This window comes from Paramormyrops kingsleyae, chromosome 12, assembly GCF_048594095.1.
Source record: "Paramormyrops kingsleyae isolate MSU_618 chromosome 12, PKINGS_0.4, whole genome shotgun sequence".
In the NCBI taxonomy this organism is placed as follows: Eukaryota; Metazoa; Chordata; class Actinopteri; order Osteoglossiformes; family Mormyridae; genus Paramormyrops; species Paramormyrops kingsleyae.
In genome coordinates, this window is record NC_132808.1 from 10120316 (window position 1) to 10140932 (window position 20617).

The 20617-nt window shown below is 45.0% G+C and overlaps 1 protein-coding gene across 3 annotated transcripts in view; it reads left to right on the forward strand.

Moving 5' to 3' along the window:
* The window catches only part of LOC111839799 (uncharacterized), a 117294-nt gene that overhangs the window by 73686 nt on the left and 22991 nt on the right, over positions 1–20617 (forward strand). For all 3 annotated transcript variants that reach the window (XM_072718646.1, XM_072718645.1, XM_072718647.1), the window contains one exon: positions 13241–13345. In XM_072718646.1, coding sequence (XP_072574747.1) covers positions 13241–13345 — 105 coding nt within the window. The remainder of the gene's footprint in view (positions 1–13240; positions 13346–20617) is intronic.

A 20617-nucleotide genomic window follows, 5' to 3' on the forward strand; every position in this document is an offset into this window, starting at 1 on the left:
CTGGGAGAACCAGCTTAACATCCTCACTGACACCATAATCAATCAGTTCTGGATCCTCAACACTGATTGGAATGAGGTCCTCCACAGTATCAGTGTGCCGACTTGCCCTGATATCTGACTTAACTCTTTTTTGTGAGGTGAAGTCTCTTTTGCAGACTGTTGCAGATGTGGGGAACAGCATCATTATCCCAACCAAGTGCAGGATATTCTGCAAAAATCTGATTCTGATGCAATACTAATCAAACCAATTTACAAAATCAACAGTGACAATTGTCACGTTATGTTTTGTTTGAACAAAGTTGTTATCAAAGTAATTTCAGTCATAATGTCAACAAAAATATACCTGCAGCACAAACAGACCCACCTGTCTTGGACGGTGGAGAAATGCTCTAACCCCTGTTTTACACTGGATGCGTATCCGCTGCGGTGCGACTGCGCTGCGTTCCCATTCCGTCCGGGGCCGTCCGCCAATTCGCACTGGACGCGTTTGTGGTCCGTATCTGATCCGGCGCACCGCTGGTTTGCGAGATCACATGACCACGGGAGAATAACATTTAACATAACATTTATCTATGTTTCTATAGATAAAATAATGTGTCACTCCCATGTAGGTTACTGAACACTTTATTAGGAGTTTACAAGTACTTCACAGTACAGGTTACTTTCATTAAAAATCAAGTATTTACTTAGTTAATTGGAAGATTCAACTTCTGCAGTTTCACTCCACGCCTTCTCCTTTCTACTATTGTCCTTGTAAAAAGGATGTCTGGGGTCGTACACAATTCCGTGTTTCTCCACCTCCAAAGTTAACTTTTCGTCGTCCATGATGTGAAGTGGAGTTGCCACATGCGCTCTGTGTTCCGTCAAAAATAGACTTGATGCGCATCTCGACGGACTGCCGGACGCGTGACGGAACAGAGACGCAACGCAGCGGATCTGGTGTAAACTGATGCATTGACTTTATTGGCGGCGATTACCTGCGGCTGCCGTGTCAGAAACGCACCGCAGCGGACATGCATCCAGTGTAAAACAGGGGTAAGAGAAGCTTCACCTCTCCAACACCATGGTTCAGGACCTCCAGCTTATCATCTGGCCAAAAGATGAGGCTCACGTTGAAACACCTCACTGCCTTGGATGTTGATGTGTGCTTCATATTCTCCTCTATCAGTAAAAGACAGAGACAGAAAATGTGAAAATACATAGGCCTGTGAATTATACTATAGATATGTCAATGTGCCCACAATGTAGTGATAGATTACAATAACTCACCAAGCAGACTGCTAAACCTTTTCTTTAGGTGTTTCACTGCAGACTCACAGGTCAGCTCCATGGCTGTTTGCAGTGTAGGGGCACACTGGCTGATTGTAGACCTTCTGCCAGCTTTTCAGCCTCCCCTTTACAAACGGTGACACCATGTGAAGCATAAAGACTGAAAATACTACTAAATACATTTTATGAACATAATGTAAACAGATTTTATATAAACATCACATGCCTGATACTTTATCTCCTTTCTGCCTGTTTCTGTTGCTCCTTCATGGCTGCCAGGATCTCACACAACTTGCCACCATTTTGTGTCTGGCTTCCATACTTTCTATGGTAGTGAGGAGACATTTGAAGCTACTAATAGCCTGGAAAGACATAGTTGATTTTTTATTGGCATATAAGAAACATGTTAGGGGAAGATTCAAAATATGTTTCACCCTCTGGTCTCTGTCTCCTTTACCTGAGGAAGGATTACATCATTGTCTGTAGCAGCAGGGTAAACCGGCTGATGGGAGCGAAAAGGTCTGACAGGAAGTGGCAGAATGTCACAAATGTTCCATCGTCCTGGGTGGCTTTGATCTGCAAATATATCAGTGTGTTTTCATTCTCAGCTCACGTACAACCCCAGAATTAAACTGATTTCAATAATGAAATACCGTCCATCTTTAAACAGTGAGATACTAACCTTTCTTGCTCTCCCAGCTGTGTCTGCAGTGGCTGAGGCACCTGCCAGCTGATCCATCTGCATATATACTGCAGTAAACTGCCCAGAACTCTGGGTGCTGCCGCCCTTCCCTGGTGTCCCTTCACCCCACTGGCTGCATTCACTGTCACTCCAGTTTCAGCTCCCGATTGTTTGAGCTCCCTCATTGATTTGGGGCTGCAGTGGTGTGTTTTCCAGATGAGGTGGAGCAGGTCATGTACCTGCCCAGTTACAGAGACATCCCTTTGAACACTCAACAACCCCAGCTCCAATCTTTAGATAGAACAGAATATAGTATATAATTTGGTTTTTATAGAATGACTATGTTTACAGGCAAATGTTAAGCCACAACATACCTGTGTGGCCTGCAGTGTAATGGGGGAGCAAAGGACCCGGCCTCTGCTTGGAGGAGAGATATCACTCCACCTTTGTGGCCCAGAGTAACAGCTGCTCCATCTGCTCCAAGGCGATGGGTTTGTCCAACCAGTTTGCGCATTTTGGACGGAGGCTAGCAAATGCTTCTTGGTTACATCATAACATGCATTACATGAAGCAAACAGATATCGAATTCTTTGTCATTTTTATCATATTTCATCATTTGGACTTTTTATATTTGTAATGCACAATGAACATTTAAAATTTTATTTGTACATTAATGACAAACCTGCACTTTGTAATCTATGTGACAGCTTCTTTCACACTGAAATTTCCCTTTGCGTATAAAAATACTCTGTCTATTGTAAAATTTACCTTGAACATTAGGCTTATACAGTGCCCGGCCAAAAAAACGTTAAACGAAAAATTCAAATTGCGACTTTTTTAGTGGCCGGGCAGTGTACATTATATTCTAAAGTTTAGGTTATTATAATGAACATGTATAAGTTTTTTTTCATGGTAATTAGTCATAGCATCATATTTTAAGAGAAATCACTCACTCACACACTTCTTACCTTCTACATGGGCGTGTTCAACCTCAATACGGCCACTTAGGATATTGGACGGCCTTTCAGTGACACATTCTCACATTTTTGGCTGGAAATATTAGTTTCACTATGTATCATAATTGACAAACGGTACGGAGGCAATTTTGTCTGCAGTCTTTTACTGGAGGTTGTCTGATATCTCGGCTATGAACTGAGCACAGGCTGTCATTGGCATAAGTTGGATTAACATACAACCTGCTCTTTTTCATCAGTGTGATTTGAGATTTGAATTTGGTGAGCGGGAGTTCCTCTTTCCGTCTCCTCCATTGAGTGATTGTTCTCATCTAACCGCTGCAATGCAGTGGAGAGGGGCTCAGGGTTTCGGGGAACATCAGTCCCTGTAGGTTTCGTGTCTTTTACGGTCATTGTGCAATGTCAGAGTTTAAAGTTTGAATTGTGTTGACCTGGTAACAAATTTTGAGCTACCTGCGATGGACGGGCCACATTGCTTACAGTATATACAGCATAGCATTACCCTCGTACCGTAACCATGGGTACTGGTTAGCCACTGCTGCTGAAAGTGGTACTTAATTTCCTTCCCTGTCTCCGCCGGTCCTTCCTTACCTGCACCTGCACACTCGTCCTCCGCGGTGTCCGAGTCGGGATCTCTCGTCCTCTCTCCCTCCCCACCGGCCTCGTCCTCCGCGGTGTCCGAGTCGGGATCTCTCGTCGGCTCTCCCTCCCCACCGGCCTCGTCCTCAGCGGTGTCCGAGTCGGGATCTCTCGTCCTCTCTCCCTCCCCACCGGCCTCGTCCTCCGCGGTGTCCGAGTCGGGATCTCTCGTCGGCTCTCCCTCCCCACCGGCCTCGTCCTCCGCGGTGTCCGAGTCGGGATCTCTCGTCCGCTCTCCCTCCCCACCGGCCTCGTCCTCCGCGGTGTCCGAGTCGGGATCTCTCGTCGGCTCCCCCTCCCCACCGGCCTCGTCCTCAGCGGTGTCCGAGTCGGGATCTCTCGTCCTCTCTCCCTCCCCACCGGCCTCGTCCTCCGCGGTGTCCGAGTCGGGATCTCTCGTCGGCTCTCCCTCCCCACCGGCCTCGTCCTCCGCGGTGTCCGAGTCGGGATCTCTCGTCCGCTCTCCCTCCCCACCGGCCTCGTCCTCCGCGGTGTCCGAGTCGGGATCTCTCGTCCGCTCTCCCTCCCCACCGGCCTCGTCCTCAGCGGTGTCCGAGTCGGGATCTCTCGTCGGCTCTCCCTCCCCACCGGCCTCGTCCTCAGTGGTGTCTGAGTCGGGATCTCTCGTCGGCTCCCCCTCCCCACCAGCATCCTCTCTCTCCTCATTTTGTTTTTTAAAATAATCAGTTATTGACAGCTTCATCTTTTTTGTTTTTGCTGGTTACAGAAATTCATTTAAAAAAACAACAAATACGAAAGGGGGGGAAATTTAGTATAGGGGGAGGGAAAGGCTGCCATGTGGTGTTAAACTTCTCAGTCAACCCTCTAAGAGAAAGTTTGATCTTTTCCAGTTTAAACAATGACAGATCAGTCTGCTGAGAGTGTTCTGAGGGAGGCTTGGGTCACTTCTAATGTAAGGGGATACATCTACAGGCAATCAAAGATGCAAATGATAAAATATTTAATTTCCCTTTAGTAATCCAAGAGTGGTTCAGAGGAACTCCAAAAATGGCAATGAGTGGACAGGGTGTGATATCAGTCTCCAGAACGTCAGACATGATTTTGAAAAAGTGTTTCCAAAATCTTATTAATTTTGCACATGGCCAGAAGGTATGTGCTCGGTGTGACGGGACAGAGGCACATCTTATACAGGCTTTGCTAATACCAGTGAAGTTTTTTGCTAATTTGGCTCTGCTTTAGTGCATCTATGCAGCACTTTAAATTGCATTAGGTTGAGACAGGCAGAGGATGAGGAATAATTAGCTTGTAATTTTGCCTTCTGCCACCAGGGGTGGAGAAAAAAGTTTGAAAAAATGAAGTAATATTTTAAGTTGATCCAATGTTTCCTTTTTTAGCCTGTAGGTTCTAATGGTAATATAAGTTTTTTAGTACTCTAAACAAGGCAACTTGAAATATTACAGTTGAATCTTGCTATTTAAAAAAGTTAATGAAAACATTAACTCTTAAGATGTCACCTAAACAAGGCAGGTTTATCTAAATTTAATTTGGCTCCTCAAACAAAGTTGACTAAACCTCTGTACCTATGTTAATCGAACTTGCAAAATAGTGTTGACAATTTAACAATCCAAGTTTATTGAAACTTTGTACCTAAATTAATCTAACTTGTATTACAGTGTTGCCTTAACCCTGAAGTCAAAGTTAGCTGAACCTCTGTCTACAGTTTTGTTGAACTTTTGTAACTGAATTGACTAGCTTTACTCAAAAATGTATTGCAGCATGTTGCCTTGAATTTTTGAGTTGGCTGAACATTTTTTTACAGTGCATCTAGGGTGATGCAGAGATGAGCTGGGTAGCTCCGGGCAAATGCAATTCCAGCCTTATATAATTTAGTGACCTCAGGTGCCGGGGTGATGACAGGCCCTCCCCAGAAGCTCAGAGTCCCGCACTCTAGGTCTATCCAGCAGCCCGTAGCCCTGAGGGACTCTAACCCCAGGATGCAGGGGTCCTGCACTGCTGATACTCACACTGGGTGATGCACCGTCTTGCCCCTGAGAGCCACAGACAGCATCCCCCTGCCTCTCATGGGGGGGGTCACCTCACAAGGCACCATGTGCAGCTGCACAGAGGTCGACTTCAGCTGAGTCCAGGCTGCCCCACATCAGGCCTCACCAGTGTCACAGTGGCCCCCCCATGTCCACTATGACGGAGCAGGGGCCTCCCTTCACTGTGACAGGGACATGGCAATAGTCCCAAGCACAGGTGTGACCCACCATTGCCACCGGGGGGCGTCATCATAAGCTTCGGGGGGAACGGAGTCAGACTCCCCCATCTGTGTTGCTGGGCCCCTCCTGCAGCAGGTGGTGACGGGGTGAGTGTGCTAGGGGTGCATACAGCCCCCTCTACACAGACCCTGCACTGTTAATAGCAATAACAGCAAGCAAGATGGCGGCGCGTCCAGACACTGCGGCTGTGTGCTCCCCGACTTCCAGAGAACTGACTGGGAGATTTTGATCACCAGGATCTGGAGTCCCATACCACAGCAGTACTGGATTACATCAGGTTCTGCACGGACAACTTCACCAGGGATAGACGCATACTAATAGGAAGCCCTGGAATTTATCCTAATAGGAAGCCCTGGATGACGAGGGAGGTGCAGAACCTGCTGAAAGACAGGAACACTGCTTTCAGGTGCGGGGATAGAGCACTATCAGTGCAGCGAGAGCCAACCTGAAGAGAGGCATCCGAGAGGCCAAGGCAGCCTACAGAAGGAGGATAGAGGACCATCTGAGGAGTAACATCACCAGGCAGGTGTGGCAGGGCGTCCAGCACATCACCAGCCACAAATCCAGTAACTCCACGGCCGCTGAGGGAGCTGCTTCTCTGGCAGAGGAGCTGAACATCGTCTTTTCCCGCTTTGAAGTGACACCAACAGCAGCTCCACCTCCACCTAGCTACCACAGCAACACACTCACTGTGGAAGAGTGGGAGGTGAAGCGGGTGATGAGGAAGGTGAACCCGAGGAAGGCTGCAGGACCTGATGGTGTGACTGGGCGGGTACTGGAGGATTGCGCGGATCAACTGGCTGGAGTCCTTACTAGGCTTTTCAATCAGTCCCTGTCCCAGGCCACTGTTCCATCTTGCCTTAAGTCTTCCATCATTGTTCCGCTGCCAAAAAATCCATCACAAACAGTCTGAATGATTTCCGCCCAGTGACACTCACATCAGTCATTATGAAGTGCTTTGAGAAACTGGTGCAGAGTCATATCATGGCCTGCCTGCCAGCAGACTTGGACCCATTCCAATTTGCTTACAAGGCAGAGAGATCCACAGAGGATGCTGTGGCCACAGCCCTTCATGCTGCCTTGACCCATCTGGAGCAGCAGGGGAGCTACGCCAGACTGCTTTGCTCAACACCACAAAAACAAAGGAGCTGGTTATTGATTTCAGGAAAAATAAAACGGACATCCAGCCACTCAACATCGGCAGGGGATATGTGGAGAGGGTCCCGGTGTTCAGGTTCCTGGGTATTGAGTTGGAGGATGACCTGAGCTGGAGTGTGAACACCAAGGAGCTGCTGAAGAAGGCGCAGCAGAGACTGTATTTTCTGAGAATCCTCAGAAAGAACCGTCTCCCCAAAATCTGCCCCTTGCCTTTCACCACTGTTCCATGGAGAGCGTACTTACATACGGACTCTGCGTGTGGTACAGCAGCTGCACCTCCTCAGACATGAAAGCTCTCCACAGGGTCATCAGGGCAGCGGAGAAAACGATTGGCTGCCCCCTCCCCACCCTGGAACAGATCTACACCTCCTGATGCCGGAAAAAAGCCATGGACATTTTACAGGATTCATCACATCCCAGTCACTGTCTCTTTCAGCTTTTGCCATCAGGCAAGAGATACAGAACAATGAAAATCAGGACAAATCGCCCAAAAAACAGTTTTTATCCCAAAGCAATCATGGCTTTAAATGCAAAACATAATGATTAATTTCTTATTCTTCAGTGCAGTCTGTGTATTTAGTGCAATCTATATAGACAATGCAGTATTCAGTGCAATTTGTATATCTTTAATATTTATTACTCTTTTTATGCCTCACATTGAGTCGAGTTGCTTTTTCAATTTCGTTGTCCACGTGACAATGACAATAAAGATTATCTTTATCTTTATCTTTATCCTGCGCTTGGTCCTGCATGGGTCCTTCCCTGAGGAGGTGGTCAGGCTGGCTACACCCCCAGCAGACTGGGGCCCCAATATGGGGGCTTGTAACAGCTCAGCTGCTTCAGTGGCCCACGCGGGCCTCCCCAGCTCTGAGCTGTCACCGCACACGGCTCGTGCAGCAGGTGCATACTCTCTGGGGGGGCCAGGCCACACAATCCTTTGTTTGTCCCAGACGGGATCGCCTTCATTCACATCTCACATCGATCAGTCTTGGCCGCCCAGCACCCTGTCAGCAGATGGTGGTTTTTCCCTCCTCAGACTCTCTCAGTAGGTTCTCAGCTCCCCACAAGCTTTGCAAGAGAGATGCTCTGACCCAGTCGTCTGGCCATGATGATTTGGTCCTTGTCAAAGTCACTCAGATAAACATAAGAAATAAGAACATAAGAACTATACAAACGAGAGGAGGCCATTCGGCCCATCGAGCTCGCTTGGGGAGAACTTAACTAATAGCTCAGAGTTGTTAAAATCTTATCTAGCTCTGATTTAAAGGAACCCAAGGATTCAGCTTGCACTACGTTATCAGGAAGACTATTCCATACTCTGACTACACGCTGTGTAAAGAAGTGCTTCCTTAAATCCAGTTTGAAATGTTCTCCCGCTAATTTCCACCTATGGCCACGAGTTCTTGTATTTGAACTAATGCTGAAGTAACTATTCGGTTGAACAGCATCCAAACCTGTTAGAATCTTATAGACCTGGATCATGTCCCCCCTCAGTCTCCTTTGCTTGAGGCTGAACAGATTTAGCTCAAATAACCTTTCCTCGTATGACATTCCTCTAAGACCAGGAATCATTCTTGTGGCCCTACGCTGCACCTTTTCTAAGGCCGCTATGTCCTTTTTAAGATATGGTGACCAAACCTGTACACAATATTCTAGGTGAGGTCTCACCAAGGAATTGTATAATCTTAGCATTACCTCCCTTGACTTAAACTCCACACACCTGGAGATGTACCCCAACATCCTATTGGCCTTTTTTATTGCTTCCCCACACTGGCGAGAATGAGACATGGAAGCATCAACATACACACCAAGGTCTTTCTCATAATCAGCTACCTTTATTTCAGTAGGTCCCATAAAATACCTGTACTTTATATTTCTGCTCCCTACATGGAGTACCTTACATTTGTCTATGTTAAATTTCATCTGCCAGGTGTCAGCCCAGTCACTAATTAAATTAAGATCCCGCTGTAGCTGCTGAGCCGCTAGTTCAGTATCTGCTACACCACCCACCTTGGTGTCATCTGCAAATTTCACCAGTTTACTGTATATATTGGTGTCTATATCATTTATGTAAATTAGGAACAAAAGTGGTCCTAAAATTGAACCCTGCGGTACCCCACTATGAACGCAGGCCCACTGTGACATCGAGCCTCTTATAACTACTCGCTGCTTCCTATCCGTTAACCAGTTATCAATCCAAGTCGCTACAGTTCCTAAAATACCTGTCGCTTTGAGTTTAAGTGAGAGCCTCTTGTGGGGAACAACATCAAAAGCCTTTTGGAAATCTAAATAGATGACATCATAGGCCTTCTTATCATCAACTTCCTGAGTAGCTTCCTCAAAAAACTCCAACAGATTTGTTAAACAGGATCTACCTCTCCTAAATCCATGCTGGCTATCCCTCAAAATGTTATTTGAGTCCAGGTAATCTACCATTTTCTCTTTGATTATAGCCTCCATAACTTTACCAGTTATACAAGTTAGACTGATTGGCCTATAGTTTGACAAATTACTTCTATCCCCTTTTTTGAAAATGGGCGTTATGTTGGCATGCTTCCAATCAGAAGGTACCACACCTTCAGATAAGGATTTTTGAAACAGTAATGTTAAGGGTCGGCAAATAATATCCCTCATCTCTTTTAACACTATAGGTAAGATGCCATCAGGGCCCTGTGATTTATTTATTTTGAGCTTAGCTAGGCTTTGCAAAACATCAGCTTCAGTTATATATATATTAGTTATAGACGATGTTGAATTAGTAATAAGAACTGGTAAGTTACTAGTGTCCTCGACAGTGAATACCCGTGCAAAACTATCATTGAACTCATGTACTATGTCAATGTCGTTTTCAATTATAAGACCCTTACTATCCTGCAGATTAGTAATTTCAGCTTTTAGAGCTCTTTTAGAGTTAAAATACTGGAAGAAACTTTTAACGTCATCCTTAGCCTCCAATGCGATCTTCCTTTCGACATTCCTTTTAGCTCGTCTAATGTCATTTTTTAATTCAGCCTGTAGATTTAGATACTCTTGCTTTATTATGTCATCATCAGTTATTTTCCACCTCTGGAACAAAGCCCTTTTCCTCCTTACTTTATACTTTATGTCCCTATTAAACCACCTAGGTTGCAATTTCCTAGATTTATTCTTGCTAGAAACAGGTATGAAGTCCTCTTGTACTTGCAATAATGTGCTTTTAAAAAATTCCCATGCCTCTTCAACAGTTTTGTTATTTAACTCCATCCAGTTCACGGTTTCTAGTTTTAATCTCATACAATTGAAGTTAGCCTTCCTAACATTATATATTTTTGATTTGGACTTTGCTCTTCGGGCACTAAACTTAACCTCAAATTTAACCATGTTATGATCGCTACTGTCAAGTGGTTCTAAAACATCTAATTTACCAATCCTGTCCTGGTTATTAGACAAAACAAGATCAAGAATGGCATCTCCCCTGGTAGGGGTGTTAACAAACTGAGTAAAAAAACAATCCTGTACTAATTCCACCATCTCAAGTTCATTTTCAGAAGAGCCAGCAACAATGTCCCACTGTATCCCCGGTAGATTAAAATCACCCATAACTACCACATCATTTTTATTGCTCATAATCCTAATATCACTGTATAACAATCTGCTTTCCTCAGCAGCTACATTGGGTGCTCTGTAACAAACACCGACAATTAGGCTATTTGAGTTTGTAGCATCTAATTTTACCCATATAGCTTCCGTACTTTTACTTATATCAGTAAGCTCCCTTGCCTGCAAGATTTCCTTTACATATACTGCAACACCACCTCCCTTCTTACCTATACGGTCTTTACGGAACAATGTGTAACCATCCATATTATATTCTTGTCCATCCTTATCACTCAACCACGTTTCAGTTATTGCTATAATATCATAAGAGTCCGATGAGATAAGAGCCTCTAAATCATGAATTTTATTCCTAATACTCCTGGCGTTTAAATACAGACAACAAAGGGTAGGCTTATTACAGTGCCTACTTATAATATGATTTTTTTGGGCTTTCCGTTTCCCCCCAGTTACATACTTAACTAACCTCCCTGCCCCCCCAGTCCCTAGTTTAAACATTCCTCAACTACTCTACAAATACGCCTTCCCAGTACACTGGTTCCCCTCCGGTTCAGATGCAACCCATCCGGCTTGAACAGGTCCCACCTGTTCCAGAAGGTCCTCCAGTGCCCCATAAACCTAAACCCCTCTTTCCTACACCATCCTTTTAGCCACGCATTTAATCTCCTTATCTCAGCTAACTTAACCTCACTTGCGCGTGGCACGGGGAGTATTTCGGAAAATACCACCATGGACGTTCTGCTTCTAAGCTTATTGGCGACTTCTATAAATTTATCCTGCAGAACAGCCCTTCTACCCTTGCCTATGTCGTTGGTGCCAACATGCACCACGACAACTGGATCCACCCCAGCTGGGGCCAAAAGCTTGTCCACACGATCTGGAAGGTCTCCTACCTGGGCACCAGGCAGGCAAGACACCGTACGGGACCCTCTATCACGCGTGCACACATAACTGTCTACTCCCCTAATAATTGAATCCCCCACTACCACAACCTCCCTCTTTCTGGGGGGAGGGGGCTCCTCAGTGCCCAAGGGCCCACCTGCTTCCCCAGTCCCTTCCGGCTCTAAAGCTGGAAGCACCTGAAACCTGTTAGACACAGACACCTCAGGTGATGCCGCCTCTGTAACGTGTGTACGCCTTTTCCTGCGTCTACGACCTACGGTCACCCAGCTCTCTCGACCTCTCTGCTCTTCATTCTCCCTCCCCCCCGTTAGTGGCGTACACACCGTCTCCCTAAACGGCGTATCAACTAGCTCATCTAACTCACTGTTGCATTGGATGCGAGCCAGTTGCTCCTCAAGGTCGCGAACCTTGACCATGAGTGAGTCCACTAGCTTACATCGCTCGCAGATGAAGTCCGACTGGACACTAACGTCCAGAAGGGCAAACATCTTGCAAACGCAACACTGAGCTGGCCCCATAATTAACTAACTCACTATGACCCCGTACTCCCAGCCCAGTAAATTTATATAGTGTATTTAACTATAAAGATTAATTTGCGTAACAATAAATGCAGTAACGTGCGGAGTACACTAAAATAAGTTATTACTTGTGTTAAAACGGAACTTAATTATTATTTTATTAAAAATTTTAAACCTGATAAACTTACTACTACTTACCAGAAGAACTTCTGCCTGAACCAAGTATGAACTAAAAACAAGGCGAAATCGAAGTTGCTCTTGGGAGGTCGAAAAACCACAAAAACCCCCTCACAGCAGGCTACTGCCGGAGCGGGAAAAAAGTGGAAAATGTCCTCCCGGCCCCGACTGGCGACCGAGCAAAGCTCAGGAGCAACTGTCCTTTTCCGACGCTTGGTAGCGATACCGACGTTAGATGTTATTAGTTATAATCGCCCCGCGGGTGTTTGTTACGGAGTTTAAACGCGGACAGAAAAACGCCGCGCACGCGACACCCGCAGCTCTCTGTCGGTAATAATCGCGCTGTTGATTAACAGACAGGACAGACAAGCACTCACGCTGACCGAAATAAGAACAATAAATAGAAATAAACAGCCACCCACGTAAACAGGTAAAGCACACAAACACTCAAAACACTCCAAAAAAAAGATCTTTATCTCTGCCCATTTATTCTGCATTCAACATGTCAACTAAGAGTATCAAATGCTGTCTAATATATCCCAGACCTTGACATGCGCCGTTTTCACCAGATAGTCAACATCATTCACATCACGTGGGGGTAGTCATAATGTTTTGGCTCATTAGTATATTAATATTAAATAATAATATTTACTCATTTTCTTAATATTTTCAGGATATTTTATTTTTGTATTGTGTACTTTTTAACTTCTTGGTGCCAGCTTTACTTATTATTTTGTCTCTGCACTTTGTCTGTTTTGCTCTATATGTATCTCTGTCTGTCTTCTTCACACTTGCTGCTATTTGCAGAAGAATTTCCCCTTGGGATCAATAAAGTTTCTCTCAAATCTCATATAGTGTCTGTATTCTCAAATACTGTTTCATAAACATAACATGAGCTGAACACAGCAAACACATTTGTGTATTCTGAATATGTAAGACAGCGATTGTTTAAATGAGGAAAACCTTTGATTTATTAAACATAGACAGTCATGATGTTACATTTTATATTAATAATACTGATAGGATAAGGCACTAGTGTGGATACTTATACAGCACAGACTGATGTGATCTTTCCCTTTTTAGAATATTCAATTCCGATTGCAGTGGCTGCTTTGGGAATCTGTGTCTGCATCATTATCAAGGATTATTTATTGTATCAGGAAGAAAAGCGCTTGGAGGGATTTTACTGTAAGTATGAAATTTTATACTGAACCATATTCAGCCTGTTTGTTACTGATAATTTACATGAGTCACCCTTTAAATTGAGTCATCAGAGTACAATTAAAATCCATGTAGTTCTCAAAATTTAACTTTCCCTGTTTATATGCAGTTTGAAATTGTAACACTTTGCATAATGATTCTTATTGAAATATTAATTTCATGATTATTTTTAAGCAAAATGTAAGTATTTTCCTTATTTCCTATTTTCCCTATTCTCAAAAGTATACAAACTGACCTACATTGTACATACAAACACTTCACACCCTTAGAGAGATCTTATCTATGACCGTGATGATACATTATTACAGTTTATCACCATGAATGTTTCCCTGGTATTTTGCTGCTTATTCCTGGTTCTTTGGAGGTGCCATGATGAGCCATAATAAGCCCTTTATTTATTCAGCAAGATGTTCCCCATGCGGCTGAGACTGCAGCCTCTCCTAAGTGTCGCCTCTCCTCACTTCTCTCTCCTGAGCTGCATTACAGCCTCACATCAGCCGTTCTCCTCATCATCCTGGGGCCTCCTGGCCTTGTCTCCCCACAATTGTCCTATAAGCTGTCCTATTGTTAGCATTCATTGCTAATTGTTAGCATTCCAGTCAGACTCAGTATAAAATGGTGGGAAAGTACAGCTCTGGATGATAAACCATATAACATTACACATCATACCTTCCGGGGTCACAGAGCCGGGCTTCCTGAGTGAATCCTGGCAAAGATCTAGGGCTGCATGATGTCACATCGCGATTAAATGGCGCATGCACAATAATCACCAGGGCTGTAGATGATAGCAGATAATAACAGAATTAGCCGTGCAGCAGGAACAAAAACAGCTAAATTAATACAAGGGAGATAGTCTGAAAAACCATAACCAAACACGGACATAGTGAATCAGCAAAGAGGAACAGTGGTCAAAAGTCAAAGCTCACAGACAGGGACAGACAGACAGACAGACAGGGACAGACAGACAGACAGGGTGGCTGGTAAACATCACAAAAGTACAGCCTCAAAAATGACCACAGGACTGAAGTCCCAACAAAAAAGTCATGAACTTCACAAAGCTGGGATTTATGGCAGGGCTGCCATTCAGAAAGCGCTTCTATCCAAGGCCAGTGAACAGAGACACATAACCTGGTGTAAGGAGCACAGAACATGGATCCCTGAACAATGGGAAAGAGTAACATGGTCTGATGCGTCATCTGTCACCCTTTTCTTACATTCAGATTCAGATTCAGCTCTATTGTCATTTCAACCACACATTATTAAATATATGGCAAAATCAAACAGCGTTTCTCTATGGTCATGTGTGACATTAGAAAATACTTAACAACATAAAAACAGGACCTCAGCGATAGTGATGTGAATTGTGCTAGGTAAAGTAGTACAGATGTGCAAACAAGCAGTAATGTAGAGTGAACCAGCTTAATGTACTGATATGATTAATGTGCTGCGTAATAAAGCAGTTGCAGAGCCTAGTGGTTCTGGTTCTGATGCTACAGCACCTCCTGCTTTATTAACAGGGGTAGAAACTGCTGATAGGGTGGGATGGGTCATTGTCAATGCTGTGTAGCCTTTGAAGGCATCTCCCCTGGATCAGCTCCTGGACAGAGGGCAGAGACACGCCAATAATCCTCTCCGCCCCTCTGATTATCCTTAGCAGGGCCTTGATGTCTGTCTCTGTGTAAACTGGAATACCAGCTGGAGATGCAGCATGTTAGAACCCTCTCTACCGTACCTCTGTAGAAGGTGGTGAGAACGTCACAGGCAGCATTGCCTGTTTCAGCTTCCTGAGGACCTGCAGTCTCTGTTGGGCCCATTTGATGATCTTATTACAATTCAGGGACCAATTGAATCTGTCAGAGATGTAGATTCCCAGGGATTTAATGTTCTCCACGTCTCCACTGTGAAACCACTAATGCTGAGTGGTGTTTGGGTAATGGGAGTCCTGAAATCCACAATCATCTCCCTGGTTTTGTTGATGTTCAGGGCCAGGTTTGCAGGTTTGCCAATCTTTGCAGCAGCCTACTAGATTGTTGACCTCCTGTCTGTATGCTGTCTCATCATTGTTACTGATAAATCCCACGGCAGTCGTATTGTCAGCAAACTTGATGATCTGGTTCTCGGTGAATTTAGCAGAGCAGTCATGAGTTAGCAGCGTCAAGAGCAGTGGGCTGAGCAAATACCCTTGGGGGGTCCCTATATTCACCGTGATGGAGCCTGAAGTCCTGCAGCCAACCTGGATTGTCTGAGGTCTCTATCAGGAAATCCATGATCCAGCAACAGGTGAAGGTGCTGAGACCAGACTGGGAAAGTGTTATAACCAGCCTATGTGGAATTAGGATACTGCAGAGCTAAAGTCTGTGTGCAGAAATCTGACAAGGATTTTTACTGTCCAAGTGACACAGCAACTATATGGAGTATGGAAGATATAGCCTCTTCTATAGACTGGTTAGGATGATCGAAATGGTGTGAATCCAACAAAATGGGAAGGTTTGCTATGGTGTGACTTTTAATGAGCTGTTCTAAGTATTTTATTACAATCACCATCAGTGTAATAGGATTGTAGTTGTTCAAGCAGGTTGCAGCTGTTTTCTTTGCTACTGGAATGATATACTGCTTAGTCCCAAGATGGTGCCAATGCTCCACATTTTATAATGTGTCATGTTATGTAGACTGAGACATTAGTCTGTTTCTGATCTTGTCTTGGTCTCGCCCTGCCTTGGTCTTGTCTGTCAGGAAGTGTAGTGTCACTGTCATCAATTTGCAGTCAGGTTTTATAATCGGTTATGGCCTGGATTCCCTGCCACTGTCGTGAACTCAGACGGGTTTGGGGTGTGGGTGTAGCATCATGCAGGCAGGGAACAGAGGTGGACGACCTACTGGTGGCTTCACGGGGCAACGGAAGGGTTTATTCAATTAACAAAAAAAAAAATACAAGAAAACAATAACAAAAACAAAGGACCTCAAGGGGTCAAAAGTAAATGGGGAATAAACAAAGACTAATTACAGAAACAGGGCAGGTAAGACATCTAACATCCAATAATCACAATCAACAAACCACTGGGGAAGTGAACAGAGGCAGAGACTTAAATACTAAGAGGAAACAAGACTAACACAGGACAGGTGAGACTAATTAACAAGGGTTTGGAAAACAGGCCTCAGATGAAACTAATAATTAATCAGAAACTGAAACAGGGAAACTAGGAACTGACAAAGAAATAAGGAAAACAAAATCTAACATGGGGGGAATAAGAAAGACAGGTAAAAGACAATCACAAAGCAAGAAACCAAAACAGAAAAGCACAAAATCACAGTAACAGAAAATCTGATGAAACCAATGAAACAGTGAACAATACAAAAACAGAGGGGGTGGGATTGGATCACAAGACAGAGGAGTTCATAGACAACCGTGTGGCCATCAGGGATCAAGGGAAAACACAAAGACTGACGACAAGCTGACCCTGACAGCCACAACCGCCTGCTGTCTCTGGTGTTCATGAAGTAGCCACTGATTTTTTCAGCATGGGCCCATTTAGCCATTCTGATCCTCACGATCAATCAGCCCTCATTGAGTGGAGAACAACCTGGCAAGCAGCGAATGGAGGGCGAGCTGAGAAGACGAGGGCTGTGGGCAGGGCTGAACCTGAACATGAAAACTAACAGCGGCATGTAACAAAGGCTTCTCATAGCTATATATGGTAACAAGTAGGGCTGGGCGATATCATACCGGTATAATATCGCCCAGCCCTATTAACAAGCTTTTGACAGTCACATCAGCACATTTGGCAGCGTATCCGGTCACTGTCTCCTGGATTGATGATCTTATTACTTATGGATTCCTGGATGTTTATGTGATGTCATGGGAAGCTGCAGCTACAAAAATGTTCCATTCTGTGAGAAGAAAGCAATCCTCCTGCTGGCCAGGCTCTAATGTATGATTTCACTGCCCTGGTCTGTTTCAGAAGTGGTCTATAGGCTGGTGTTAACATAACAGGCAGATGGTCTAGGTGGGGGCTGGGGGTAGCCCTATACTCCATGGGAATATTTGTGTATGTCAACTCCAAAATATGTTTTCCCCTGGTGGCAAAATCCACATACTGGTGGTTCTTGGAGAAAATGGTTTGCAGTTTAGTTAAGTTGAAACCCTCATTAAAACTGACCAGGTACATGAACTGTAACCCACTAATAGTGTCATACAGCCCACACAGTGCTTCCTTAGCGTTCATGTTAACACTGGGGGGAATGTAAACAGCGGCCACAAAAACAACAGTGAATTTTCTCAGCAGGTAAAAAGGCCAGTATTTTAATTAAGAATAAGGAATTCTGCCTGTGAACAGTGTTTAGCAGCTACAGTAACATTCATACAGCAGGCGACATTGATGTAAACACACACTCCCCCACCATCAGTCTTACTGCAGCTAGCGGCATCTCTGCCAGCCCTGAAAGACGTCAGCCCTGCTAGCTGGGTGGCCACATCAGGGATGTTATCATAGAGCCAGGTTTCAGTGAATACAAACACACAGCTGTCCATCATCTCCCAGCATGTGCCTCACTGTAAACAAAGCTCATCTAGCTTATTTTCTAAAGTGGATGTTGGAAAGTAGAGCTGATGGTATCACTGGTCTGGAGGGGTTAGCTGTTATCCTAGCATGCATCCCGACTCTCTTTCCTCTCTTCTGCCTCCTCTTGCACTGTTTGCGCTTCCTCCTTCCACAGTCATATTTCTCAGAATCAGAATAGGAATCTTTATTGTCATTATACAAAGGTATAACGAAGATTGTGTGCAGTCCCTTGCACTGCAAAAATAATAGAATATTACAAGCAAAAATAAATAAATAAATAAAATAATTTAAAATAATTTTCTTATGTACAAAAAAAAGTAATATATAAGAGATCAGGTTTTTGCACATTGTAAGTTTTTTAGAAATGTTGCACAGATTTAACCCGGTAGAAATATTGCACAGATTTAACTTGGTAAGGTATTGCCCAGGTTTGTGATAGAGAGCAAACCCTTCCGGTATTCATTTATAACTGCAACAGCCCTAGGATTTGTGCTGTTTTTCAGTCTGTTTGTTTTTGCTTTTATGGACCTGTACCACCTTCCTGAGGGTAACAGCTGGAACAGGTGATGTGCCGGGTGGGATGTGTCCTTCAGGATGCTGCAGGTGTTACAGTGGCAGCGGGACCCATACAGCTCCTCCAAGGAGAGGAGAGTGCAGCCCGTGATCTTCTGCGCTGTGTTGATGACCCTCTGGAGTGCTGCCTTTTCTTGAGCCATGTAGCTGGCAAACCACACTGGGATGTAGTGCTTCAATCAAAGCAGTCTGTCAGCACACTTTCCACAGAGCGTCTGTAAAATGAGATCAGCAGCTCCTTGGTTGTTTTTCAGGACCCTCAGGAAGTGGAGTCTCTGCTGTGCCTTCTTGATCAGCACAGTGGTGTTGGTCTTCCAGGTTAGGTCCTCATTCAGGTACAGGCCCAAAAACCTGAAGACAGAGACCCTCTCCACACAGTCCCCATTGATGCATATGGACTGAGGGTCAGGTCTGTTTCTTCTGATGTCCACAATTATCTCTTTTGTTTTTGTGGTGTTAAGGACCAGGTTGTTATTTCTGCACCACGATGACAGTTTTTCCACCTCGTCCCTGTATTCAGACTCATCTCCCCCTGTGATGAGCCTGACCACTGTCGTGTCGTCCGCGAACTTCACGATAGAATTGCTTGGGTGGGTGGGGGTGCAGTCGTGTGTGTGGAGAGTGTACAAAAGGGGACTCAGCACACATCCCTGTGGGGAGCCGGTGCTGAGGCTGAGTGCTGTGGAGAGGTGAGGCTCCATTTTGACTCTGTGGGGGGTCGCTGAAGAAGTCCTTAATCCACAGGCAGGTGGAGTATGAGAAGCCAAGGTTGTTTAATTTTGTTACCAGTCTATTTGGGACGATCGTGTTAAATGCCGAGCTGAAGTCGATGAAAAGAAGCCTGGCATTACTGTCCTTCTGTTCCAGGTGGGTCAGGGTTATGTGGAGGGCTGAGGCTATTGCATCGTCCGTCGATCTGTTTTTCCTGTATGCAAACTGATGGGGGTCGAATGTGGGTGGAAGTCCTTCAATGATGTGCTTTCTGACCAGTATCTTCCTAACAATTGGAGTGAGAGCCACTGGCCGGAAGTCATTTAGGCTGCTGATGGTGGTCTGTTTCGGAACAGGGATAATGGTTGAGGCCTTCAGGCAAGGTGGGACAATGGCTGGTGTTAAAGACCGGTTGAATATTTTAGTGAAAACCCCTGTGAGCTGGTCTGCACTCTACCTGTGATGCCTTCAGGTCCTGCCGCTTTACTGGGGTTTACTGCTTGTATCATACGCCTCACATCATGCTCCCCCACTCTGAAGATGTGGCTGGTGATCACCGGTGGATGTGATGCAGTTGGATCTGGTGTTTTTTGCTCAAAGAAGGCGAAAAAGCAGTTCAGCTCCTCCGTCAACGCAGCATCACCATCCACTGTATTAGGTCTGGGTTTGTAGTCTGTGATGTTTTGGACCCCCCACCACACCTGCCTCCAGTTGTTGCTGTGGAGGTGGTCCTTGATTTTGTTTTTATAATCCAACTTGGCCTGTCTGATGCCCCTTTTCAGGTCCGCTTTGGCTGCACTGTACAGTTCCATATCACCAGACTTGAAGGCGGTGTTTCTGTTCCTAAGCAGTGTCCTGACCTGTCTCGTCATCCAGGGTCTTTGGTTGACATACACCCTGATGCGTTTTACCTTGGCGACGATGTCTGTGCAGTGCTTGATGTAGGAGAGTACAGATGTAGTGTACTCTTCCAAGTCATGAGATTCAAAAATACTCCAGTCTGTCTTTTCAAAACAGTCCTGCAGCTGTGAGGATGCACCTTAAGGCCGCGTTATAACAGTTCTTGATGTGGGGGGGTCTGCTTTCCTGAGGGAGGTGTAAGCTGGTAACATAAACAGGGATATGTAGTCGAGTTGTTATTCTCATGACAATTACGATGCACAATACATTTCCGAAAACCTAAGGGGCCAATGCATCTGCCAATGCATCAGTGAACCGGTATCTTTTGCAGTGGAATATTGCAGAGTGTGCTCAGCAGAGCAGTATTGCAGTGTGCTCACTAGTGCAGTACTACAGAGTGTGTTCAGCAGTGCAGTATTGCACAGTGTGCTCACTAGAGCAGTTTTGCAGAGCGTCTGGTTGGGGTTACATCTAGAGAAAATCAAAGCACACCATC